Raw genomic sequence first — 26,723 nt, forward strand, 5'->3', positions numbered from 1 at the left:
CATTAGTTTTACACAAAAACTCACAGCATTTAGTCACAAACAACACAGTCACAGGTGCTGCAGGTCTTCTTAAACCAGTTCTCACTTGATATGTTTGTGACTACGTCTGTATAAAACAACACATGGATTTCAAAAGGAGCAAGATTTTCCATCTTCATTTATTTAATAATAAAATTCTCTGTGTGCAAAATGAAAATTGAGGGAACATCTGCCCAAACGAACATTGTTGTTATTCACTGTGTGGAGTGAAACTGATGACAAAAGGGCACAGCTGGCTTTGAACTACTGACTTCCTCACCACTTTAACCCTGCAACCTTTTCCAGGGAAACGGTAAAGAAATATAATGAAAGGAAACAGGATGATGGTGGAAGAAAGAATATGGCTGTGTGAGAAATATACAATAGAAAGTATGATATGTAGGATGACAAAAAGTAATAAGGGCACAGTGAGAACGTGAATGTATATAAATACATCTGGTTTGCCAGGAGAAAAGGAGAAACTATCAGTAGACCTAATCATCTGGGCTAGGCTACAAATATTTGCTTCTCTAGTTGTAAGACTAGCGAGAAGAATAATTATTGTAACAATACAGTACATATGTGTTTACAGCACATCCTACATTTGACAGCATGAAACAAGCTGCAGAGAGAATCAGGGCAGCCCAGTTTTACTCTGAAGGAACACCGTTATAGGTGACACATGTAGGTATTTTATAAGCCTGCATGCTTTCTTCTGAACTGATATTACTTTTTCCTAAACTTGAACGACATCCTGAGTCATCAACATGCATGCTTTACCAGACAGGATTTGTTCATTTTGTTTGGGTTTACCGAGTGGGTGTTGATGATCTCCTCTATCGAAATGTAGATGATAGGTTTGCTCAAGGTCACCATGTCAGAGTATTCATCAATGTTAAACTTTTCCTCAGGTTCAGGGACATCACATGCTGACTGGAAAAATAACCTGGAAGAAAAAGTGGTTAGTTGACATTAGCCCTTGAGCCCCAGTTTCTGATAAAGTGACTTGGCTAGAATTCTTTTTTTTTTTTTTTTTCTTTTCTAAGGTAAAATGTTCTTGCTGACTTGGTTCCAGAAACTAATGTTGATGGGGGTTTCCAGTAATCATGAGTCACTCACCTTGGCAGAAAACAGCAGTCATGCTGGCCCAGCCTTTCTCATTTGTGAGAGAGGCTCTCTGGAGTTCAGTTCAGTTTTTGCGGACGTGTTATCTTAGATAAAGACTTCTTTTTTTTTTTGCCAGGATTGCCTTTACTCACATCATATCAGCTTAACCTCACTCTCTAATAAAACATGTTTATCAAGAAGAACACTTGTTTTTTTTCCACACTCCTGCTGATGTTATTAAGGGAAATTTCTTCTTCCTCTAACATGAGTTAGAGTTTTTTTTTTTTTTAGAATGAATCAAAAGTATGTAATTAAAGGGGAATTACCGTTTTTTTTTACAACCTGGACCATATTTCTGGTATAAAATACGATCGTTTACTCACCCATATAACTTTGGTGTCATTTGGAGTCGTTTGGATCTAAAGATATTTAGATCCAGCGGAGCGCCGCGTATATCCATATAGTAACGCATAACACATTATCTGCCGCAAAACTCGTTCATTTCACCAATATTTTGTTATGATACACTAGTACAATTGCCCGTTGAGTCCGGAGTTACCTGTTATCACCATACGGGGTCTGTAGATTGACCTACTAACTTCTGACCTGGATGATGTCATCTCTGAGCGCCGCGCACACCCACGATGGTCGGCTTGTTTACCTGTAATTTGCTACTGCTGGCTTTTTGCAACATGGATGAATATTTTTCCGATTCTGAGGTTGTGGACGACGACTTTGTTTATGATGGACGTCCTTACCGTTTTGAGCCAGAGTATACGGATGAGGAGCTCGTTGAAAGGAGGATGCGGAGGCAGAGAGAGGAACAGCTGGCCAAAGAACAACAAACCATTGCACGTCCGCGAATAGATTACAGGTAACTCCAGACTCAACGGGGAATAGCACTAGCGTACGATCACAAAATATTGGTGAAATGAACGAGATTTTAGAGTTATTTAGAGCCTGCGTTTCGGTGCCCCAGTCACTCCCACTATATGGATATATGCAGTGGTCCAACTCCAAATGACACCAAAGTTATATGGGTGAGTAAACGATCGTATTGTACGCCAGAAATAAGGTCCAGGTTGTAAAAAACGGTAATTCCCCTTTAAGATTTTGACAAATTAGGCATTTGGCAAATCAAAGTTCCTAATTCTTCTGTCAATATTAATTTATCCTTCTTACCTAAACTTCTCATATGTCTGAGAGATGTAGTTGTTCATTGGAGTCATATGTGCGTTCTCGCCCTCAAACAGTTTATTGGCAGCAGCGTGCTGGAGCATCTTTGCCACAGATCCAAGGTTGCGACGCTGATCCTGGTGAAGCTGCCCTCCAGCTGACATGTCAATGATGTCAAAGCCATCAGGCGCCACAATAGCTGGGTTCATGTAGCGGTAGTACAGCAGGTTTCCCACAATCTGACATTTAAAATAAGAGAACATGTTATTAAAATATTCTGTAAAGATAATTTGTCCCTCACCTCAGCATGCTCACAGTGATAACAGATGCAAAGAAAGGAATAAGACAAATATAGATTTATACATTTTAAGGACTTCTACCTTCAACAGCTCGTCTTCTGAGGCATCTGGAAACTTTTCATGGAGGCTGTTCTTCAGAACTTTTGCTATGTATCTCATGCCATAACTACATGCAAAACAAAAAGCAGTAATGGGACATCAAACACAAAACAACATGCAGTCACATGCAGTCTATATGGCAAATGATAAAACAAGATCTTGACACAATAAGTGATGTATCTGATGCATCAATAACGGCATTCATGACTGTAAGTATCATGATCTGTATTGTTACTTTAAAAAAAAAAACATGATGAAACGGTAAACAGCACCACCTAGTGGTAAGTGCAGTATAGTCTTCAGAATTTTTTTTGTTTGTTTGTATTTATCTTTGTAAAAAGATTGATATTGACAATACTGGGTTACTAGAGTAAAGCAAAAGCACAAACAGCTGACCAGATGACTGCATCTGGGACTAATCATGTCTCAACAGGAAGCTGAAACCTTAACAACCACAATAAGTCCTAAATGACACGCCACAGCATGTGATCTCACAGTATGATGTCAGGACCTATTTTACTCACGCATGAAAGTACAAATCTAAAAATCAGGTGACAAATACTTAATAATAAATATAATAAATAATTTAAATATTTCAATACAAATGAGGGAAAACCCAGTGGACACTGACACGTAACAGGCCCTGAAACTTACGGAATATTATCCAGCGACGACACAATGGAGTTCAAGACCTTATCTGTAGCAGACCGCAGGGCCTGACTGGAGGCCTCCAGCCTGTTGCGTACTTCTTCATGTGACATGGCCTGCTCAGGAGTAACCTCATAGGGAAGCTTGCTGAGAGAGAGGAATAGTAAACAAACATTAATGTATGGCTTACTGTTTTAATGCTGGGCTTCAAATGAAAACAGAAATGGAAAAACAAAAATTGATTGTTTTGAAAGTTTCTTTCATGGCGCGTTTCAGTTCAGTTCAGAAATCTGAGATGCAACCTAAGTGAAAATCAGGGGTTTTCGAAAAGGTCCAAAAAAACCTAAAATACTAAAGCCAACCTGAACAAATCAACACAAGATATTCACAACGTATACAGCTAACTTTGGACTCTACCAAGGTCATCTAACTCAGTTGGCTATATTTTCACTGCCTGTCTTTGCTACTACCTGGCCTCTCCAGTAACCGTCTCCAGCTGGTTGACCCAGGCTTTGTACACATCCACTGGGTTGGTGTTGATGCCTAAACTCTTGTCCTCAATGATGTCTTTGACCACTGGAGCCAACAGCTGCCTGAGGGTGTTGTGACCGCGTGCTCCTCTGTTGAAGCTCACCACCATCTTGATGACGGTTGGGTTGCCCGTCACTATTTCCTGGATCTGGTCCACCTTAAGGCTGACACACATGGACAAGATGTTGACAGATGTTGAGAGTTACAGTTACTAAGTGATTATGGAACAGTGTTGTTCAGAGCTGCAGTCCTCACTTGATTTCCTCTTCTAGAGCAGTCTTGAAGAGCTTGAGTAGCAGATATTCTTCTCTTTGGTTAGAGGCATAGTTGTACAAGGTGAAAATCACTGTGTCCATAAACTTAGTGGACTTGTTTTGGGGCATCTGGAAGATCAGCTTAGCCAAGTGGGATGGATTAGTCTGAAGGGGGAAAGAGTCAGAGGGATCAGAGTATTATGTGTCTGCAACTGTACTTAGATATGTTAGTTTTAAGTGGAATAGATTTAAGCTGTTGCAGATGAGTTTTTGTAATACCTGAAGCAGGTAAAAGAGATGTTGGTAGGCCTCCAGCTTCCGTCTTTTGCCTTTACTTAGGCCTTTAATACCCAGTCTGTCTCCTCCAGTCAGGTCATCTTTACTAGCTTTATTTTTCTTGCTCTTCATTTTCTTATTATGGGACACAACATCCTGTTCAACAAAACAAACACCACATGAATTTGGAAAGAGGGCACAGTTAGATAAAGAATACACAACTTCTATTTGACTTTAGTGGCTATTATGGTGCAATGCCAACCTGCAGACTAATCCTGTTCTTCACCAGCAGTCCAATCTTTATGTCCATCAGGTTCAAGTCTTTCTCCATCTGTTGATTGGAGCGAATCTTTGTGACTACTTCCTCCCTAAGCTGTGTCACTTGCTGCTCTTCCTGTAGATCCAGGGCGCTCTGCTCCAGCAAGTGGACAAACTTACGCACCACTGACAGAGGAGGATCTTTGGCTCCAGCTAAGATTGGCACACAAGAAAGATTTGGCACAAGAACGTCAGGCTGGGCAATACAGACAAAAAACCTGATATCCATCTCTTTGGCATAACTAAATATAGATCTGAATGGGAATGGTGCTTAGTGGTTTCAGAAGAATCACATTACATTTGGGAAGTACATCATTAAGTATGACCACATCACAACAACAATATACGAGAACCACTTCAGGAGTGTAAAATGCTTTTCTGACTTACTCAGGGTTCTGTAGTCATCTCTGGCTTTGTTGGCCTTGAGAAAAGCCTGGATCTTAACAATTTCTTTCTCCTGTACACACAGGTAAACAATGAGTCTCGAACAGCATGGGTAAAACAACAGAAACTCAGAGGGACAATTATTACTCACGTGAGCTTTGAAGAACTGCAGCCTCTGGTTGTATTTACGTTTCGCTTTCCACATTTTAACCACAGACTGGATCTAAAAACACAAGTGTTTTATGTCAGGGCTCTGATACGGTACCTATATTATTAATAATATCAAGCACACGCAAATTAATTAATGTGTATTTACAAATAGCATGGATATGTTGTCATTATGTTTGTCGTAATTTCCATTTCCATTTGTCTAGACACTAAATATGTATACTTTTACAATATTTCTTCACATATTTAAAAAAAATAAAAATACCTTGACAATAGATGCAACATTCTTCCGAAGCAAATTCATCCTCTCGTCGTACATTTTCCTCTGTTTGTAACCTTTCCAGCAAGCCTGCAAAAAGAAAGGAGAAGGAAAAATATGTTAAAAAAATGTCTGCATGTCATATTTCAAGATGTGTGCTCCATATCAGTGACACTGCAGCTTAGGTTGATGTAAATTAATCTCTATTCACCCCTCACAGTTTTGGTGTATACCTGCAGTTTGACAACGTGTGGTTCTTGTTGACGTAGGTACTCCATTCTCTGGCCATGCTTTTTCCTGACCAGGTAACCTCTGATCCTTGCCTGTAGCTGGATCACAAAGGATTCACTGGCCAGCCATAACTGTCCCCTGTTATATTCTGCAGTAACACAGCTGACGACGTTCTTAGAGACGAAAAAAAGAAGAAAAAAAGGCATGTCAGTGCCACAACAGTGTGATTATCGTTTGTTTAAATGAATAACGCAATTTTATAAATGATTTTAAACACGATTATAAGTCTGGAGTAGTACCTGGATTTCCTCTTTATTGAGCTGGCCACCACTGTGTTCAAATCCTTCAGGCTCCTCCCAGGTGCCCTCTCCAGTCTCCAGGTTATAGTAATAGTTATATCTGTCCTTTATGCAGTGTCTTACCCACACACTATCAGTGATGCCTGAAGGAGAGCAGGACGTGTTTGTTTAAGAGAACAACAACAGGTGACTTCTCACTGTGTATGAATCCATTTCTTAAAACACAATGGGTCCTTCTTGAAGGGCATGTTTACCTTTTGTAGCGCTGCTTGTTTGTGCCTGTGCCAGTTCGACCTGATATGTGTCAGCACATTCGGGGAGCACTGCTTTCAGTCCTGCACTGGGAACCTGCAAAGCCTGCAATGTATTCTGGGAGTCCCCCTCAGCCACTGTCTTGTTAATTTGAGCTACTGCTCCAGCCACTAGGAAAATAAAAAGACAAAGGAGGAAGTTGTATGAAGATGGCTCAATCACTCTATGACTACAGTAGAGTGGAATAATCCAAAACAAGCAAGGTGGTTGTGGTCACTGACAGCATCAACACACAGAAAGTGATAACCCTAGAAAAGGAAATTATTTTTAACAGAGCAAATAATGTGTATAATGTTACACAGTATTGCAACATTATACGATGTGTATAAAAACAGTAATAAGTCTAAAAAGCCAAATAGACAGGAGAGAATCACAACATACATGTAAGAGCCGCCTCCTCATCCTGGTTGGCTGTTAGTATGGCCTCTTGGATTTGGTCCAGCCACAGCACTGCTGATTCATCACCAGAGCTCTACAATCAGATCGGAAGCACAAGGTCACATTTCTTTATTACAGACTGAACAGGCCAAACTATATCTAATGAACATTAGACTTGACTTTAAAGTATAAAATCTTTTGAAACAATGTCAGTCTTAAACATGGAAAGTAATATATATATATATATTTATTAGTTATGCAATTTCACCAAGTGGAGATTGTGGAGATTAACAAGTAAGTTATCAAGTCCGATTACACAACGCTACACAAGCTGATGCTACTGGAGCATGAACAAGTCCAGTTATAAGATCTAAGAAAAACAGCAAAGAGTCATTACTGACAGCAGATGCACTACAAACATTATCTTCTCGCCGACTTAAATAAACGACTTTCATGAAAGCAGACTCTAACGGTTTAACATCACAGCAGGCACCAGCAATATTTATCCAGCTTGACTATTGTACTTGTTCTCAGGCTAATTTTAGAGATCTCTGTAGGGGTTTGGGGTGTAACCTTGACCATCAGGAAGGAAGTCACCATTAAACACACTGAGAAGTCTAAAAGTAGAGTCTGCATTTACATTTACTTTTAACAAACCCCACCATGTGTTGCATTTAAGTGTCTTTCTACCAAACACAATAAGGTGATGAAAGGAATCACACATTGTTAATTATAAAAGATAATTTCTTAGTTTTGTGTGTCTTGTAACTTCAGTGTCAAGTTCTTGGTTTAAACAGACAATAATGTGTCTGTTTTGTGAGCAATGCAACATGAAGTCAAAACAGGAAAGAGGTGAAAAAAAACTTGTTATGCTGGGAATTCACCGTTACAGAAATGAACATTTTGAAACACGTAAGAGTTCCCATAATACATCAATGATCAAACCACTATAAAATTCAGGAGTGCTAGAAAAATAACATGACAAGATCTTAACAAAATGACAAGTAAAATAACAAAACCACATAAACATTACCTAAAAGTGTAATTTGTTTATGGATCACAGACCACTGAGCTGTCCCCCCACCCACCAATAGTGAGTCAAAGGGCAGTCACTGACGCAGGCATAAGGGAATTCAGTTTTCAAGCTTGGGCAGGAAGCATGCTCACTGTACCGTGTGCACAAATAAGCGTCCCACACGTACTAACGGGACGCCGAGCTTGAGCACACACTATTCTGGCTCTACTGCTGCCCTGCAGAGATGCAAGACTGCAAATTTCACCGGTGGAGATATCTTGAAAAGAAGCAACACCAAGACGGGTGAAACCTTGGGAAACTCTGGAATATAAAACACAGGATAACATGGCTGACCTTGTTCCTGGACTACTCATTTGTTTGATGGCAGTGCAGACCAGTCAGCAGGATGGTAAGTTTATCAAAACAGGAGATTCAGAAAAGGAAAGCAACATTTACCTTTTAAAGTTAGGATCCATATTTAGATATTTAAACATGGTCTTTTTTTTTTTTCCTTTGTCTTTTTTTTTTTTTAACATCCCAAGTGGGAAAGGCCACATTTCCCACTTTATAAAATGTAGGTTTAACTTAAATAAACTTTAAGCTATGGCTATAAGGATGCATATATTTGTGACTGAAAATGTATGTGCTTTGTAAAAGTTTGATGAAAACAAGTGTGCAGTACACTACCAAAAACAGACACTGTGATCAACACAGTTTATAAAAGTTTCGACTGTACTATTATTTAACAAAAGTTAGTTTAAAACCATTGTTTGTCTTCCACTTACAGGAAACAGTACCGGGACCGAAACCAATATTCAACTTGGTGCAATACCAAAAACATTCAAAGGGTACAAACCTAATCAAACAAACCAGCTGCCAGCTTCGCTCCGTCCCAGCTCAGACCCTCGCCTGTATGTGAACCCAGAGGACCCAGTGACAGCGTATACCACAGGGGTCCTCAGCACCTGGGTCATACCTTTGACGTATATTCTAGCCATGCTGGTGGGTATCCCATCCAACGCCTACATTCTGGCCTTCCTCAGAGTCAGACTCAACACCAAGTCTTTCTCCACAGTAGTTCTTTACTTGAACCTGGCCTTGTCTGACCTGCTGCTCCTGCTTTCTCTTGCACTGCGTGTCCACTACCATTTCAATGGAAACGACTGGATATTTGGGGAAATCTCCTGTCGGCTTATAACTGCTTTGTTTTATGGCAATGTTTACTGTTCGGCCCAGACGATAGCTTGCATCAGTCTGAAGCGCTATCTGGCTGTGGTCAAACCATTTTTGTACAGAAGGATGGCTAAAACTACACTTGCACTGTGGACGTGCTTGGTTATATGGATCCTGTTTGGTGCAGCTATTACACCCGAGCTCCTGGTCAGGCAGAGCTACCAGATCACACAGCTGGGGATCACCACCTGTCATGATGTACTTCCACTAGAAGAAAAATCCCATTTCCCACTGGTGCCATACAGGATGATGCTGATTTGTCTGGGTTTCATATTGCCCTTCCTTATTTGTATCTATGCTCATGTGTCTGTGGTTTACCATTTGGGACAAAGTGCTTGTGACTGGAGACCCTTTATCAGGGTCAGCACTCTGGTTTTCGTCATCTTTGTGGTGTGTTTCTTGCCCAGCGGCATTCTGCATATCGCTCACTACATCCAACTTTTTTCCAGTGGGGACGACAGACTGTATGGATATTACAGAGTAGCGGTATGTCTCTGCTGTTTCCACAGTTGTCTGGATCCCTTCCTGTGTACACTTGTGTCCAAAACGGCAGCCTCAGAAATACAATTCATCTCCCTCAATGGGATATTACAGAGACCAGCAGTTATGGCGTGAGATTGGAAGTGTTTTCACAAAAAAAAGTTTTTCCTTCCTAGACCATTGTTGGGACACAGTGGGGAGGCAGAAGAAATAAGGATGTGGAGCTCAAGACTGTGAATTTAACAGTGCAGCCCTGTACAGTATGAGAAATGAAATATTCAAACTGTGCAAGCTTATTATCATGTTGGCCTGGTGGCACAGTAAATATACAACTATAGCCTATCCTAGGTTTTGCCTTGTTAGAAATAAATCCAAATATATCATATATATGTAGATATTTGATTAACAAATTCTGAGTCTTATATGTATTGTAACAAAATAGTCATGCCAGGGAAGAGACTGATGAAAATAAAACTAATAAAAATGAGATAAAATTATGGTTTGTGGTTGATAAAGCCGTAATGATCATATGGATTTATTTTGATCTGCATAATTTGCACACTGAGGATGTGGAAATGTAAGTCAATCAAGCAAATCTCGTCAAATTACCTGACAGAGCAGTTGTTTGGTATGTTGTAGGACATCATGGTAGTGTTTGGCTGTGGCCGGGTTCACCCCCGTCAACTTGGCTGTAGGGAGGAGCAGGGCTGCGAGTGTCTGCTGATGATCACCTGAGTTAAGTGCCTCATTGATCTCAGCTATAGCTATGATGCCTGGAGGCAGAGGACAAGAAACCTCTCAGTTAAGTCACCATTAGTCGTCATGCAGCATTTATCAGAAACCTTTTTCCAAAGTTTCAAAATGTTGATTTGGAAATTACTGACTCTCAGTTGATTAACTGTATCAAGAGTTCATTAGTTGCACAGAACAAAACGTGCAGTAATATGGAAACCAGACATCTGTTAAATTTTCTTACGTTCATGCTCTTCGTGGACCTGGACGTTGACTGTGTCGATGCACTTCTGAACATCATTCCAGGTGAGAAACTCTTGGCCCTTGGCAAGAGCCTCAGCTCGCTGTTTAATAAGCATGTCAGCATACCTAAGAAAGAAAATCAAATTCTTTTTCTAAAACCTATCACCATAATTTAACTGGACCGGTAATAAAACGCTAATCAGAAATCAGATATGTGGATCATGCCCAGAATTAACAGGTGTAAAAGCAGGGACAACTCCACTGGAGATGGTAAAGTGTGGTGTTCTGTACAAATCTATATTGAAAGAGAATCATAAACTTGCAATCATCAAAGTGTTTTCTTTATATTTATGTTTCTTGTTACTTGTTTTGTTGCCTATTTGATGCCTTTTCCTACTTAGCAGCCCAGACACATCTGTCTGGCAACCATGTTACCTGTTGAGGTTATCTTGGTCTATGTTGGTGAAGCCCAGAGGAGAGTCTGTAAGTTGCTCAATCACCGCCTGGGGGTCTTTGGTATCCAACACCTCGTTCAGCACTGCTACAGCTGACAGCATCTCCACTGCTACACTCAGTTCCTCGTGACTCAGTCCAGACTAATGCACATAAAATGATAGATCAAAAGCATGAAGTGGCATTTAATTGTCCATACACCTGTAAGGATTTCTGTCTCAGCCTGAGTGGCATAATTTGAAACATGGTGTCTCACCCGCCCTCCTTGCAGCTGCAAACTGAAAAGCTCAGTCTGGTAGAGGTTTGCAGCCGTTTGGTAGACAATTGACAGCTGTGCCTCAGGGTTCATCAGCTCCTCCACTGTCACAGCTGCATTGCCAAGACGAATGGCTGTGTTGATCGCTGCAACTGCTTCAAGTTCTGGTTAGGAAAATAATTGCAGGTAGTCATGTTTTGCATATAATCTAAACTCAATTTCCCAAAAGCTACTGGTGTTATTTTCTCCTTGTTTACAAATTATAATGAAATGCATTCTGAATACCCATAATAAATATTTATCATGAAATGTACATGGTAAGTTTCCCAGTTACTAGTGGGAATGCAAGTGCATAAGTACTGTTAATAAACAAAAGCATACAAAAATGGCTTACTTCGTTTCTCTGCCTCAGCAAAGTCATTGCAAGAGCTGACAACTCGTTGAATTTCTTCCTTGTCCAGTGTCCCAGCCTTTCCTCCATCCTGCAGAACAAAGATTAGAGAGACAACAATAACAACTGATAATTATTCAGCCCAGTGGAAAGGAAAAATACTCAGTGGTGTCCATTCCAACAGAGGATATAGGAAGCGGGTCGTGGTTTGGTTTTATATCATTAAAAGTGTCAGTGGTGATAGAAGCTACAGTCACAAACTGTGGTGGACTCACAGTAATACTCTAAAATTAATCCGATCTGTCACGTAAACTAAAATATTAAATTTAGACAGCAGGTCAAACAAAACTCTGAAAATGTGTTTCTCTATAAATGTATTCATCTTCCACATCCTGAGGATATTAATTTACCAACACAGTAGTTTTCACTCATCCCCAGGCCCTCTGCAAATGAGTCCCGTTAACTGGCGGCTTGAAAAGAAAAAACCAGCAATGCTCTGGCTCCTCAGTCCGTGAGCTGACAACAACTGAGCACACAAGCTCTGACTTAATATACCTTAGATTTGTGTTGGCAGTAGGTGGTGAAATGTTCCAGGTACCAGCGACTGTTTGAATCCTGAACACCCAGCAGGGCCAGAGCTTCAAGCCTAAGTGCAGCCAACAGAGCAGCTTCATCCTGGGACGACACTGCTTGATTCACCTGCCTTACCGCTGCCTGGACTGGAGACAAGAAAACAGCAGTTACTTTTGAAGTCACATGAAACACAGCCAAGTTCAGGTAACTTTTCTTTTGGTCAACTGCATCTTTTACAGTTGCCCTGTGTTCATGTGTGTTCATTAATACGACAAGGATTTATTCTCATGCAAAAATAAATGTATTCTTGTTTTGATAATAAAGAATGTATGTCAAGGGTCCTTACGGTTGACAAAGTCAATGCAGCTCTGGATTTCCTGTTGAGTCAGCAGCTCCTCATAAACGTCTCTTTCTTCAGTAGCAACTGAGGACCGCTGACAAAAAGAGACATAAAGAAGAAAAATTTATTATTTATTTGATTTAATATACTTAATTATTTGTAGCTGGTCATATTTCTTAATTTGTTCCCATTCATGTCAGCGAGGCTTCATGTTTTACACGTCACGTCTCGCATCATTTGATGAAAATGGAGGGCTCGTGTTTGTACAGTATTTGTAAAGAGAATGGGAGGTGAGGTGCTGGATGGTGTGGAGGGATAGTGCTTGGTAAATACAGCTGACAGTGCAGTTGCTGGAATGTGCTGGCAATGCCTGTGAAGGGAGTCAGTGCAGTCAACCCCTTTCAGACCTCAACGCAGACTCCTCTACTGTCACTATAGTTTTAGGTACTAGACCGGCAGTCTTTAAACACCTGCTCGAGTCAAGCTGACATTTGTTACATTCCTTAAATTTTGTTTAAATGTGGCTCATAATGACCGGTTATGTAACAGAAATAAAAGTCGTTCATTAATGCCCAACCACAGGTTCAGTGCTTGAAGAAAGTACAGTAATTGCATAAAGTACATGTATTGTCAGAGCAGTCACCACCATAGTACTACTCTGTAGCAGAACTATGGTGGTTCAAGACCTTACAACAACCAGTTTAGTTGGACCCACAAATGATCAACAAAGCAACAATCCCAAGAAATCACTGAAGTGTGTAGTGTCTTCTTACCCTCCCTGAGGACTGATCCTGTTTGCGAGCCTTGGCCTTGCTCAGTGTGTCCTGGTAGTCCTGGGCCAGAGCCTCGTGGGTGTTCCTCAGCATCGCATTAGGATTGTTTAGGGCTCCCATTGTCACAGTAGCCTGACCTCTGTCAATTGCCTCATTGATGGCAATCACAGCGGCATGCACTAAAGTAGTGTACAAACAATTTAGTATTGGCTCAAAAAACAATATTTTATTGGAAAGAAGAAGTTTTTGACAAAAACATACAGAAATCCGGTTAAAATGTCACAGCACTCACATGCAGCTTCATCCACCGAAAGCTCATTGGCCAGGATACCTCCAATTTTACTAAAAATTGGCATCTGAATGCCATATTTCTCCAGTTCACTCCTCATGTTACTGATCTCCTCCTCTGGAAAACAGATGCAGTATATGTCAATGGCAGGGAATAAAGTGGTGATGCACCTCATAGTTTCTTCTACTGTTAGAATTTCTTAGAACTTTTGTGCTAAGGTCTGGTTTCAGGAGAACCTGATTCCAGTTTGTCGTTACCTGTAAATGCCACTTTCCCCAGCAAGTCCTGGATCTGTGGTGCAATTCCCAGTTTGTACAAGTACAAGCTGAAATAAAACCATACCATGTGTGAGATTCATACAAACAATAAATAAAAGGTCTGAAACATTCTGTAGATCAAGCTGTTTATTTTTCACTTAGGATTGTGATTGCCCGTCCCCCCCAACCCCCCCTTTGTGGTGTCTCACTTACACCACAGGGGGGTACTACTGGCTCACATTACAACAAGCACTACCCAACAGCAGCCAGACGTCTCATTCCACCACCTAGAATGAATTCAACAAGCAGGTGGCTGGAAACTTCATAAAACTTTCATCTTCCTGCAGGTACCTGATAAGCGGCAATGAATTATAGATATTTAAGGCAGATCTGGCATCAGCGCAGCTCTGAAGGAAGGAGTTGTAGTAGCTAGTGGCTGTTCTGCCCTTTGCTCACAGCGTGAATGTGTGTGTGCGTGTGTGTAAACATAAGATACACTCTGTCCTTGGGACACAGGGGCTTCTAACAGCCATCTAAAATCTGCTTATACAAAGGGTAATGTTTTAACATGCAGGCAGCTGATTCAGGCTGAGATACAAACAGAGTAACAGCTGACTGGGGTTAATGAAGGAGGATGATTACAAGCCACAGGGGTTGAAAACAATCAGCTGACTAGCTGGGAGCAACAGCTTCTCTCCAGAATGAATTCCTTATTATTTTCAGTGTTTCTCTTTCATTTTAGACAACAAATTAAGCTTTACATCTGTTAACATTATTTTTTAATTTTTTGGTGCAGTCGTTCCCTATTACGTCACGTTTCTTCAATTTTCCACCACAGTGAATGTGTCGGAGCATCCACTGCTTTGCCTCCAAGTGTCCGTGTGTTTGTATCGGGGGAAGCAAACTATTCTCTGGGACCTTGTGGGACTTGAGCTGGACTTGCAGGAAGGAAGAGCACGTGTGTGCATAAGGAGGGAAGGAAACCAATTCTCTCGAGACCTCACCAAAACACTATATCAGAGAAAACAATCCAGGCAGCTCACGTAACCACTCCCTAAATCTGTGTTTCGGTGACTGGGTGGGTAAGACAGATAAAATTTACCCTTCAGTTCATTCAAAGTCATCTCAACTGAACAAGCAGGGGTCAACAACAAGTCACGCTCATGTAATCAGCATTTCTTGCCAAATGTATCACAAACCTTTAGCCAAGAATTCCCCCTTTGTGTGGAAAGTATAAGTAAAAGAGCTGAAACACCACAATTAACTTCATTTTACTTGACATGAGACATGAAAGACAAAGTTTTACTTTGCTATAATATAATTTGATCTATTTGACACAAATCATAAAAGGTCTTTCTTTGCCAAGACGTAGTTTCACTGCCTTACTAAAGAAGAAACCCTCTTCTAGTTTCTGTTTCATATCATTTACCAAAAACTATTTCTGCTTTTGACATACAAGTTAAACTTTAGAGGCATAAGGCAAGAAGTTATAATCCACATATGCGAATATAAACTAGACGCTGAGTAAGTGTCAGTGACAAGAGCATGAACAGACCACTGCTGCACGCATGAATAAGTCAACCAACAGACAAATGTAATGCTCGCTCAGCCTCATATTCTCATAGGTTAGCTCATAGCTCAAACCAGAGACGAGTACTTCAGGTCATCCAACAATAGCAGTTTATTCCACTGGTTTATATTTCTTTCCTAGAGCTGAAATCACACTCCATATTCAGGTGTGGTACCTCCAGGAAAAGGCAACACCGTACTCTACCACCGTTATCACAAAAGATAATTAGGATGAGTGAGCAATTTTGCTGTCAGAAGAGAGAAATTGATGAAAGCAGTGAAATGAAAAGTCACTGTTTATGCAATCCTCTCAGTCTTACCTCAGTGCGTGTATGCAGTACACCACCTTGGGCATGTTTTTGCGATCGTACACATCTGTCGTTTCAGGATAGAATATCTGAAAGTGGAACCCATAATAGCCATTAATCACCCTTCTTTCATCAGTGTCTGTTTATTGTGCTGCAGCAGAGCAGGAGCACACTATCTATCACAATGTTGTTGTTTTTTTCACATTTTACATTTCAGAAGGATGAGAAACTGCAAACCAATAACAGTATAACAAGAACTCTGTAAAATTGTATGCAATTACAAACAATAGCAGCACAATAGACATCATCCAGATATTTAACTATTAGATATTTTGCACTCGGTTTGCGGCAAATCCTACCTATCAATGAAATGATCCTAATAATGTTGAATGATACCCAAAAAACATAGTTATGTAACAGAAAACAATGACAGTTTATTTATAACACCAGTCAATTAAACCACAATAAAAAGCAATCCTAAAGACGGTGTCAATTTTACCTCATTTTCATCAATAGGATATGCCTCAGTGAAGCCTTTTGAGTCATGTCATAAATTATGTAATGAGGTTAATAGTGTTTGTCAGACCTGCCATATCCTCATTACAATATCTGAATGAAATGCGTGTAAAGAAATTCTTAATTGCTTATATGTGCCCCCCCCCCCCCCCCAAAAAAAAATTTCCACAAGTTTTGGAAATAAATACTTCACTGATAGGAAATAAGAACTAGGAAAAAACCCTGGTAAATCTACTGCAACTCAATAACGAGCCCTTATGGAAACACAACTCTTTTGGAACCATGTCAATTATTATGCTGGTGTTAACTGCTGTTCTCTTCATGAATAACTATCCCATAAGCTTGAGTTATGGGATTTCCTCAGCCATGATGGTTTTAGTGCACTGTATGTGTTAGCGGCTTCAGTTCCCCATGCTAAAAGACTGACAGTGAGGTAAAGTCAAGATAATATTCCAAAAAATATATATATATAATATATATTACACTAAGCCTGATACTGATTTTTTAGGTGTCTACCTAGTACTGTATGTAGTACTTGTATAAGTATCTCGTATAACTTCACTTCAGAGAAACAGAACTATTCCTTTAAGGTGTGGTCACTGGGAAAGCAGGCTCAAACTGGCCTGTATACTGTCCATGTTTATATGAATGTTAGCTGAACAGGAAGCAGGTGTCCATATAAATAATGGCTGTGCAAGCCACTTACCTTTGGGAGTCCCACTGACTCCATGGCTCTGAGCCACTGCACTGTGTTGTCAGTGTGTCTAAAGTGCAGGCCTTTGCTCTGAGAAGGAACACAGAGATACAAATACAGTCACATATTTATAAGGAACTGAAAGGAAATAGGGTGCAAAATGGGTTATCAACCTCATAATATGCTCAGCAGACTATCTTTACTGTAATGTCAACAGTCCTGCAAGGATTGTTTAGTATATAATCAACAGAAAATATCTGAACAGAAAATATCATGATGAAAGTCATCTAACTATTTTTGTAGTTTACAGTACCATACCACAGCTGGATGCTACAGGGAGGCCCTAGCACTGGCCTGACACATTTCTCCCTTTCCTGTGTGAAACTGTTGTAAACTGTCAGGAAGTCCCTTAAATATCTGAAAACTGTCCCTCACACTGTTATGATGCTAACTGAAAATTCAAACTGTAGAACAACTAGGCCAATGGAAGAGGTGAAAATTTACCTTGTAACGGGACTGATCTCTGTCGTAGAGCTTTTTCACGGACACCATTTTGGGGGCAAAAAAGTTGGCGAGTTTGCCAAGGTAGACACCGTTCCTGAGTCCCTCTTCTAGTTCTGTGGTAGGGGGCAGGTCCTCCTCTAAGCAGGCCTCTATCCACCTGAAAGTACACAAATATCAACCTCAGATGAAGAAGAGGATTTTTCTTCGCATATTCATCTCATGCAGCCAAACTGAGGTGAGTACAATAAAAGTGGAACTCATTTGAGTAATACAGATTTTTTAAATTCCATGTTAAATAAGCAGTAGCATTAAATTCAGGCTCAATTTATTGACTTCCATGTAACATTGCTATGGTGCTTAGTCTGTTTGCCCTGCTATCTGATATCTACAGGTACACCGCACAACTGCCAGAGATATTATGTGGCTGAATGCCTGCATGTACCCAGCAAGTCAATATTGGATTTTCCTACACCTTCTGCCCTTTCTGATTCAAACAGAAATTGAAAACAGTGTAACTCAAAATTAGAGACATTCTGCATCGTGTCCAACTTATAAGCGTAGGTCCGGTCAAAAGTTTTTGGCTAAAAAGACCAACAACATAGTCTGGTGTGAGGGAACTGGGCATTGTTACAGGCAACGCCCACATTGAGCCCTGCATGCTTTAGAAAGGGGGCTGCGGACACAGTTGCACTCTGTGCTTTGAGATTACTCGTCACATGGACAATGTGAGGTAAACAGCAAAAAAGCCAAAACTGAACACCAGTTAAGATTTTTGAGTACCACTTCTGCTAGACAATGGTGTGTAATCATGAAACAACATAGATTTAATCACTGCAGGTTGACAGCAGAGATTTTGGACGAAGCTAAAACCTGAAGAGAGCATATTCAGTTCATGTTAAAATTATGTTGACCTCCTTTCAAACTGATGTAATGTCCCTTTGAAAGGTTTAACAGCGGGGCAGCAGTCTCTGCCAGACTATTCCCAGAGATATTAGGAAAAAGCCATTCCAAACAACTAGTGAATGATTTGTGAGCAGTGAATCATCATGGTCTGAAAGTCTGTTATACATTATCCAACTGCCTGCAAGTGACACCATATTTAAAGCTATGGTTACAAATAAAAATGTGCAAAGTGGGTTTTGTTGCTCATTGCCCTAAAACGGAAATTGTACTTTGCCACGAACACAGACTATAGTCGGCAGTGATTTTAGCCGTGTTTTCATTCCTGGGTTTCATTCATACCAGCGTCATGCCTGCTTTCAGTCTAGCAATAAAGCATCCCCCCCTCCACATGCAAGCAGAAGACACCTTGTTTAGAATAATTAAAGACATGTGGGTGCACAAAGGATCCAAAATATGTGTCAGCACATTAAGGACAACCACAGTGCACTGTGGACTATCAAAACAAACCCAATGGAGTGTGTAGGTTATGCACCAGGAGAAATAAACCACTCACATACTCAACTATACCAACCAAGGCTCAAGACTATTCAAAAAGAGCTCAAAGTTTCATAAAATGATGAGCTCTGATATGTCTCCTTAAAGTGGAACTTGTAAGTTTGTGGTTACAACATAGGAAACCATGTACACAACATGACTGGCTTGTATGTGGTAACATCAGTAGTATGTGCCGACCTGTTAACTAAAGATATGAGGTTAACACATTAGTAGGTTAATGACCTCAAGGAGGAAGAGAAAATCAAAAAACACATACCAATAAATAATAGTATTTAACAATATTAAGAAACATGATACGATTACAAAGACAACGCTATAAGATGAAATACCAATACAAGCTCTGGTCAAAGTTCAGGATCAAGAACGGTAATCTCAAGCCCTATTCACAAGGAATTAGAATTATCTGGGGAGTCATGTGATTTAGAAATTACACCCGTAGCCATGTGTTTTGTGTGTCGCATTTGCACAGGATAAACAAACTCAAATTTACTGATATTATCCCTGGTTACGTCTCTGCTTCTGTCTGCTTCCACTCCACTATACGTCAGAGGTAATATTATACCTTTTATTCCTCTACTCGTTTTGACGACTTTAGTTCCTGTGCAGATATGGAGCAATGAAAATAAATAAAATAATAAAAAAATATATTTCAAAAATTTAAACATGATGTGATGAGACTGTATTGATCCCTGGAGAAAATTTACAAACGCTATCAGCTCCACCTTTATCGATGTGATGAACACGTTAAGGCATCCTGAAATAAAATTCAGCATCTTGACTTTGCACCCCAACAGTTGTCCAAACTTTGATTTATAACACAGCCTCTATAAAGTAGAATGAAAAGAGGCAGAAAAACAACAGTGAATCAAATAAAACTCCCACACAGGCCCAAATCACAGAGATGCAATTTCACACTGGATTAGTATTATCACAGGACCTCTGTGTTGGAAAAATATAGTAGGTAATTGGCGGCGTTATTCACACGGATCTGCAATTATTGTAAATTACTAGAGGTCCCCAGGTAAAACTAGTCCTGTCTGAATAGTCCATATCTGTTGGTTATCATTAACGGGAACAAGATCCCTGCATCAATGTTAAACTGGCATTTTTTGGCTTGGTATCGAGCAAAGACGAATGCTGTATAAATGTAATTGCACTTTAAATAACTTTCGAACAACTGCACTTCAATTAACTTTCAACTACTGCACAGTATTGGCTCTTAGAAAAAGTCTAACTGACACTAAATAACTCAGATAAATGATACAAAAAGAACAAACCTCAGCTTATTCAGCCAACCCAACATCAGGACCCTGACAAATTATGTAATCTTAACGTCATCCATAGAAGTGACACATAAATGAAACTCAAGGGCAGATGGTGATCAATCTGTTTGGTGCATGAAAACATTGTCAATGAACATCCTGCACGGGTTGCATAGCTCTCCTGTGAAACTTCACTTCCTGTTCTTAAAACAATGAAGGGAGAACTTGTCTCCTGAGGCAGGACAGGCAAGTGCTCCTGTTTACAAGTCTCCAAGTAGAACTTCCTCTCATTGTCTAATCCGTGACCTGACCATGCTAAACCAAATATGGCTTTCTCGACACTAGAACATAAGTCTATCCTATCTGAACCTTAATAGTAAACTGTCTTCCTTTGCAACCACTTTACTATTTCTGTCTACACAGTGTGTCTTCAGGACACTTGCGTCATGCAGCATAGTCATGCTGGTCATGGGTTTGTGTTTGCGTGTAAGGCTGTGTGAGCAATGGGAGAAAAGTAACATCTGTGGTGTGGTAGGGTGTGTCTAAAAATTAGGATCTATTCACTTAAAACCAAACACTACACAGATGGCCTCAGTGCAGACCTGTATCAAAGCAAACCAAAATGGTTCACAGACAAAAAAACAAATGTAAGCCATCGACTGTTTACTCTATGGTGCAAACAGGTACAAAGTCTCCCTCTGAGTCTGAGTGTGACGAAGTTAAAGACCTAGTTAACTTTGAACAATAAACCAATCTCCTGTATAACAATTACTGGCTTTGACCAGTTTAATGTGCAAGTTCACATGCTTCACACATACCAGCAGAAAATCAATCAGTTTTTGGAAGCACTGAGTGTGTGCTGAATCTCTTTCTGTAACTGTGTTATGTTCACTGGCCCCCCCAGCCTGTTGGCGTGTACACATGGATCTCAATAAAATAAGGGATCTAAAAGCAGCTGTGCTGGGACCAGACGCAAAATTGATGACCGACTTGAGGCAGACCCAAGTTTCAGGCTCTAATGCTCAGTGCATTGGCTCACTATTTGACATACTGGAAACCTTAAATAGAATGAAGCCATCATTTATGTTATTAGTCACACCTGTGCTTTTCTTACTGTAACAAATCCAAACATCTGCTGCTGCCACTGAGTTTTAACAAATCCCTCATTTTAACATCATTTTTACATCATACACAATCAACTATGGGTCTGATTGATTTGATACTAAAACCGGCTGGTGGTGAACCTTAGGGCTTCTGGTGAACCTGAGGCTTGTGTTTAGTACTAATTGTCAAACAGCCCAAATGCTGGGGATCTGCCAGGGGACGGCTAACAGGGGCAGGACTGGGTCGGTCTGGAGCCTGACTAGCTACTGCAAATAATAAGTAGATTTCCATGACACGGCACTGCATTTTAAATTCAGTAAGCTGCAAAAAGACTGTATTTATTACATGTGCCATAATTCTCAAACAGGTGCTTTCGTATACCAATATGCTATAAATAACGAATATAATACGAGAAATTTAATATGATGAAACTTAGAAAGATACAATCCCAGTAAAACATTTGGACACACTTCTCATTTATTTTTATTATTTTCTGCATTGTAGATTTATACTGAATACGTCAAAACTATGAAGGAGCACACCTGGCAAATGTAGTAAACCAGTTTTATAGTTTAGATTCTTCTAGTAGTAGTGACCTTTTGTTTTGATGACAGCTTTGCATACTCTAGACATTCTCTCAGTAAGCCTCATGAGGTAGTCACATCCAATGGTTGTTAAAAAGTCTTGAAGAAGATCCCAGAGGTCCAACTCAACTTTTCTGCGTCTCAATAAGACATGGCAGGTGAAAGTACAGATTGCCACTGGTCTAATGTCCATTCCTTGTGTTACTCGGCCCGAGCAGTTCTCTCGTCGTTGTTGTTCCTTAGTGTTGTTTTTTTAGTAGTGGCTTCTTTGGAATTTTGACCATGAGGCCCTGATTTACACAGTCTTCTCTTAGCAGCTAACGTTGAGACGTCTCTGCCAGTTGAAGCATTTATGTGGGCTCTAATCTGTGGCCTCTAATCTGAGCTGCTTATCATTTGCGATTTCTGAGCATGGTAGCACTAATAAACTAATCAATTGCAGTAGAGATAACTCTTGGTGTCTTCCTTTTGTCATGAGAGCCATGTTCATCATAACGTTTGATGGAAGCAAAGTTCCTGAAATTTTACAGACTGACTGACCTTCATGTCTTAAAGTAAAGATGGACCATTGCTTCTGTTACTGTTTTTTACTTAGTTTAGTGGCATGATATAGATTACAACAGCAGTCGAATAGGGCAATTATAGGGCTACGCTACACAACGCAACTGATGAAGAAGTCAAGAGATTCCAAAAATTCACTCTGGACAAGGCTCACCTGTTATTTGAAAACCATCCCAGGTCACTACCTCATGAAGACACTGGGTGAAAACGGTGTGAAAAGCTTTACAGAAAAAGTGGCTACTTTGAAGAACATACATAACTCCATGTGTGTTCCTTCATAGTTTTTATGTCTTCAGTATTAATTCACTGCTGATGATGATTGATGTCAGAGTTAAACATTGAATGGCAATCACTGTGTCATCTAGAATGTAATACATCGTAATGACACATAACCTCCCTCATTTAATTATTAATTTAGTTTTGACAACAATTAAACATATAAGAGTTGATTACTCATGGTTGCCGACTTCAGACACCAGAACTTAATCCCATGCTTTCTTTGGCTTATAGCTTCATTAGCAGTCTGCGTTAATCCTAATCTAATTTGACACCTTTCGCAGAATAGAGAGTGGACTGGACGGAACTTGAGCTGCCTGGGATTAAATAAGAGGAAGAAAGCGAAAGTTATGAAAATTAAATGTGGTCATTTTGAGGTTAATCGGATGTGGAACCAATTTATTTATTTTTAAACTACAGTCTCCATGTAGTTCAGTTGGCTTTCCATTAAAGTTGTGGCAACACACAGCATAAACACTACAATGTCAAAATCTAGGTGTGGCCTGGTTATGATGGACAGCAGAATCTGCGCTCTATTTAGGCTGTCTGCACTTGTAAACCCTTACTATCCTGTGACATAAACAGATAATGCAGGGTATTCAAACAGTTACTGAGTCAAAGTGCAAGTTCAGTGGTCAAACAATAATCTGTGAGGAACAGCTGATTTAAAGGAGACTGCACAAAGCCATGTGAGGAGCAGAAGCCTGAATACTCCATCACCGCAAGGCTGCAGCGTGCTGAAATGGATTCAAGCATGAATAATTAATCCAGGGAAATAATCTGTGACGGAGACAGGTCGTCACAAAATCTCAATCTTAAATGTGTAAAAAGAGGCATGATCATACTTCCTGTTTGCTCCTGTTCAGATGGATGCCCTTGCATAGAAGACAGGAAGTGGTTAAGTTTTAGTTTAGCTCAGGCACCCCACAATTAGCTATGCTGTCTTTAGTATAACTTACTTAAGACATTAAGATCGATCTAGAGGTTGTTTTTTTAAATGATTATTTCAGCTATCAGAGACTCTACAGACTCAGGCGATGAAGATCCATTCTTTCCACTAGATCAGCACCTCCCCTGACTGCTCGTGAGTGTTTACAGCATCACGTCATCATCTTACACGCATGCTGATTCTGTCTTTGCCTGTCATTACAGCTTCATGCTACTGCAAACACTTGCTAATCACGCACTGCCGTGTTCCATTATATTATGGGTTATAATTATTTCACTTTTTTATCCCTTTCTCAGCCACTCCTGGCAACGATGTTCATTAAACAAACTGAACGGTTCAACGTAATCAAACATCAAACAAATCAAATGATTGACTTAAGAACACACCCAACATAATTCGTACAAGCTGTAACAAAGTCAACAACAGAAAGGAAAGTGGTCGCAATGTTCCATTAAGCTCCAATTATCTTCCTCAGTTTTCCTCATTATACCCTCCCACTTTACCGTTTGGCCTCCTCCAGGTGACAAAGATACTCGTAGGCAATATTCTGTCGCCTCCTCTCATCCATCTCCTCCGCCGACAGCCTCTCGTCATCCTGAATGGCTGGAAAAAGCAAACAAATTCAAAATCAATTCACTGTTTTTCATGATTCAACATACTGTGCCGTGTGTTGCGCTTTCTTATCTGTCTTGATTACATATTATAACAGCGAAAGTGCCATTTAAGGGCCTCAAGTGTCAGATAAGATGAAGCGGGTAGACTCTAAATGCTAACTTAGTGAGAGCTTTATTTATTTACAGTTTCTTCTTATCAAACACAGAACGTACAAAGCAACCAAAGCTCACCGACTAAGAGGATATTTTCTCTATGTAAAAACCCCACTACGTCTCATGCTCCAAAGAAACCCTGTATGAAAGAAATGAAACGGTCATATCAATATGGCCTACGTGGGGTGCCCAGCTGACAAGTGACTTCTGCTGAGAGTTGACCTTTACCTGCAGCTTAATGAGATCTCCTCCCCCTCAATGCTCCTTACCCCACGCTAATCCAATCAAATCTCTTTATTTCTGGCTGAGTGAAGGGACAAAGTCAGACCCAGGGGCCCGGTTTAAGAACGCAGCTCTCGCTCTGTGGAGTACAGGCTAACAGCTCAGCTTTCACATGGACTAGCAGTTTCTAGGTTTTTACTCCGTCTTTATTAGGACGCAGAAAAACTGACATATACACCAGAGTCAATTTTACTTTTTTCCATAGGTGACATGAATATTACTGCCGCTGGTGATGCCAAATTCAACTGGTTAAACCGGCTGAATGATTAGCTTAAACAATGTAATCCACAGGCCCAGGAGGAGGGCAGAAAATGACTCTAGCTTCTGAGTCTGCTGTCAGCCGCGGCCCGTTTAAACTGCACTCTCTAAAAGAAGACAATTAAATCATTAAAAACTTTGCAATACATCAAACCAGCTCTAACATATTTTGTAGTATTTGATGTCCTTGTAATTTCTATCGCTTTTATTTTACTTATTGTATTTACGTATTTGTAATCTTGTCACAATTAAACAGTTAAAATCCATTAAAAACGTATAATAGCTGGGTGAAACTATCAGAGATGTCATGTTTCCATTATTATTTCCACATCCATTTGCCCCACTTGTGATTTAACCCGCTGCATTTTTTTATTCAGCTATGATCTAACGCCACCAGAATCAGTGTCGCCCTTTGTTTACCTTAATGTCTTTAACTTCTTGCCTTTATTGGATAGTTGTCAGCGGAGTGAGAGAGGAAGTAATGTGGTGAGAGAGGGGGGATGACATGCAGCAAAAGGGATGCCCCGAGAAGCTTAACTTCCAACATGGTGACAGCATACAGCGAAAGAACAGACAATTCAATTGCGGTTGACAAGTAACTGTCATTATATATTTCATGATCAACCCCAGTTTGAAAGTATTTTTTCCGTGGGAATTTAAAGTAAACTCTTTCCAATCTCCGTGGTTAGACAGAATATTTTAAACCTCTAGGACACAATCTGTTAAATTCTGTCCATTCATCAGCCACCTGCAGAGACATCCTTTCTCCAAGTCTCAGTGGAGTCTTGACATATAATACTCACACGTGAGGAGGTGAACAGGCCAGACACATACATACATACAGTGTGAAGACATATACACACACACACACACTCACAAATGGCCAAATACTTGAAATGTTTCAAACTCTCAAGAGCACAGTATCTGGCCATCCGCAGATTAGTGGCCCCAGCTGCGCGGATGACACGGATGAAAAAGTGCATGAACGCTCATCTCTGAGGCGGAGCAGCCCCAGCGCAGCCATTACGCACTACCTCTACTGACTCAAACTCACACTTCCTGGAAGAGCCTGTCTGCACTCTTGCACCGCGCGGTATATTTAACTATCAGGATGAGTTTGTTGCTTTTGTGTGTCTGTGTGTCACAGGATCACTGGACTTGAGTCTGTGATTATGACACACGCTTTTGTTCAACCGCAGCGTTACTCTGGCTAACGTTTTGTAGGTGGGCCGACTGGGAAATACAAATCAAGCCAGGTGTTTCTTTTAGTAGGTTCATATGTTTTACAAGGAAAGCCATAAAGTAAAGTTTGTGTGACATTTACTGAAATCAATTCCTGATATAAATGTTGCTTTGGTCCCTGGCTGTTAAAACTGCAGTGGCAACTTAGGACAACAAATTAAAGACAGTTATGCAGTTTCTGCAACAAGCTACTGATTATTTGTGTTTGCTTTCCTGGAGGCGTAGGTCCCGTGGATCCGCAATAGCAAAAGTTGATCATTAAAATGTAATGATCCAAGGGAAAGAAAGAAAAGCCTTGACGACATAACTGACTGACTGTACTTTGACCACAGACGTATGTTGGTCAGTGGCACCACATCTACAGTAAACCCTGACTCAGAGGAATTTTCCAGATATTTTGGACGTGTTTCTTATCCTGCCACTGTTCCCCGGAATAATCTGCAGGTTTCTCACCAGCAGCAGAAATCCAGACGTTAATGATTAACCTATGAGAAAATGCCTTATGTGTAGACATGCTGATATGCTGGCCTCCACTATCAAATAAACAGATAAAAATCACAGTGGTGCGTTTGAGTGCACCGCGAGGAAACGACAACA

At 40.3% G+C, this 26,723-nt stretch overlaps 2 protein-coding genes across 2 annotated transcripts in view; one reads left to right on the plus strand and one right to left on the minus strand.

Annotated features, from left to right (window-relative positions):
* iqgap2 (IQ motif containing GTPase activating protein 2) overlaps positions 1 to 26,723 on the minus strand; it is a 31,538-nt gene that overhangs the window by 3,911 nt on the left and 904 nt on the right. The window contains exons 2-30 of the mRNA XM_084551442.1: positions 24,081 to 24,180; positions 17,384 to 17,540; positions 16,892 to 16,969; positions 15,682 to 15,758; positions 13,793 to 13,860; positions 13,539 to 13,652; positions 13,247 to 13,425; positions 12,480 to 12,567; positions 12,116 to 12,279; positions 11,564 to 11,651; positions 11,170 to 11,333; positions 10,896 to 11,056; positions 10,462 to 10,586; positions 10,095 to 10,258; positions 6,761 to 6,851; positions 6,322 to 6,489; positions 6,068 to 6,210; positions 5,771 to 5,941; positions 5,544 to 5,627; positions 5,262 to 5,333; positions 5,114 to 5,183; positions 4,671 to 4,879; positions 4,412 to 4,564; positions 4,134 to 4,297; positions 3,818 to 4,042; positions 3,354 to 3,494; positions 2,682 to 2,766; positions 2,308 to 2,540; positions 832 to 964 (exon numbers count right to left, since the gene is read on the minus strand). Coding sequence (XP_084407568.1) covers positions 832 to 964; positions 2,308 to 2,540; positions 2,682 to 2,766; positions 3,354 to 3,494; positions 3,818 to 4,042; positions 4,134 to 4,297; positions 4,412 to 4,564; positions 4,671 to 4,879; positions 5,114 to 5,183; positions 5,262 to 5,333; positions 5,544 to 5,627; positions 5,771 to 5,941; positions 6,068 to 6,210; positions 6,322 to 6,489; positions 6,761 to 6,851; positions 10,095 to 10,258; positions 10,462 to 10,586; positions 10,896 to 11,056; positions 11,170 to 11,333; positions 11,564 to 11,651; positions 12,116 to 12,279; positions 12,480 to 12,567; positions 13,247 to 13,425; positions 13,539 to 13,652; positions 13,793 to 13,860; positions 15,682 to 15,758; positions 16,892 to 16,969; positions 17,384 to 17,540; positions 24,081 to 24,180 — 3,869 coding nt within the window. The remainder of the gene's footprint in view (positions 1 to 831; positions 965 to 2,307; positions 2,541 to 2,681; positions 2,767 to 3,353; positions 3,495 to 3,817; positions 4,043 to 4,133; positions 4,298 to 4,411; positions 4,565 to 4,670; positions 4,880 to 5,113; positions 5,184 to 5,261; positions 5,334 to 5,543; positions 5,628 to 5,770; positions 5,942 to 6,067; positions 6,211 to 6,321; positions 6,490 to 6,760; positions 6,852 to 10,094; positions 10,259 to 10,461; positions 10,587 to 10,895; positions 11,057 to 11,169; positions 11,334 to 11,563; positions 11,652 to 12,115; positions 12,280 to 12,479; positions 12,568 to 13,246; positions 13,426 to 13,538; positions 13,653 to 13,792; positions 13,861 to 15,681; positions 15,759 to 16,891; positions 16,970 to 17,383; positions 17,541 to 24,080; positions 24,181 to 26,723) is intronic.
* On the plus strand, positions 8,118 to 9,867 carry f2rl2 (coagulation factor II (thrombin) receptor-like 2; the record flags this gene model as incomplete). The annotated part of the gene is made up of 2 exons (XM_084551443.1): positions 8,118 to 8,181; positions 8,560 to 9,867. 2 exons carry the CDS (start codon positions 8,118 to 8,120, stop codon positions 9,618 to 9,620), a joined length of 1,125 nt encoding a protein of 374 aa, XP_084407569.1. The 3' UTR covers positions 9,621 to 9,867.

Source organism: Chelon labrosus, assembly GCF_963514085.1.
Source record: "Chelon labrosus genome assembly, chromosome: 9".
NCBI classification, from domain to species: Eukaryota; Metazoa; Chordata; class Actinopteri; order Mugiliformes; family Mugilidae; genus Chelon; species Chelon labrosus.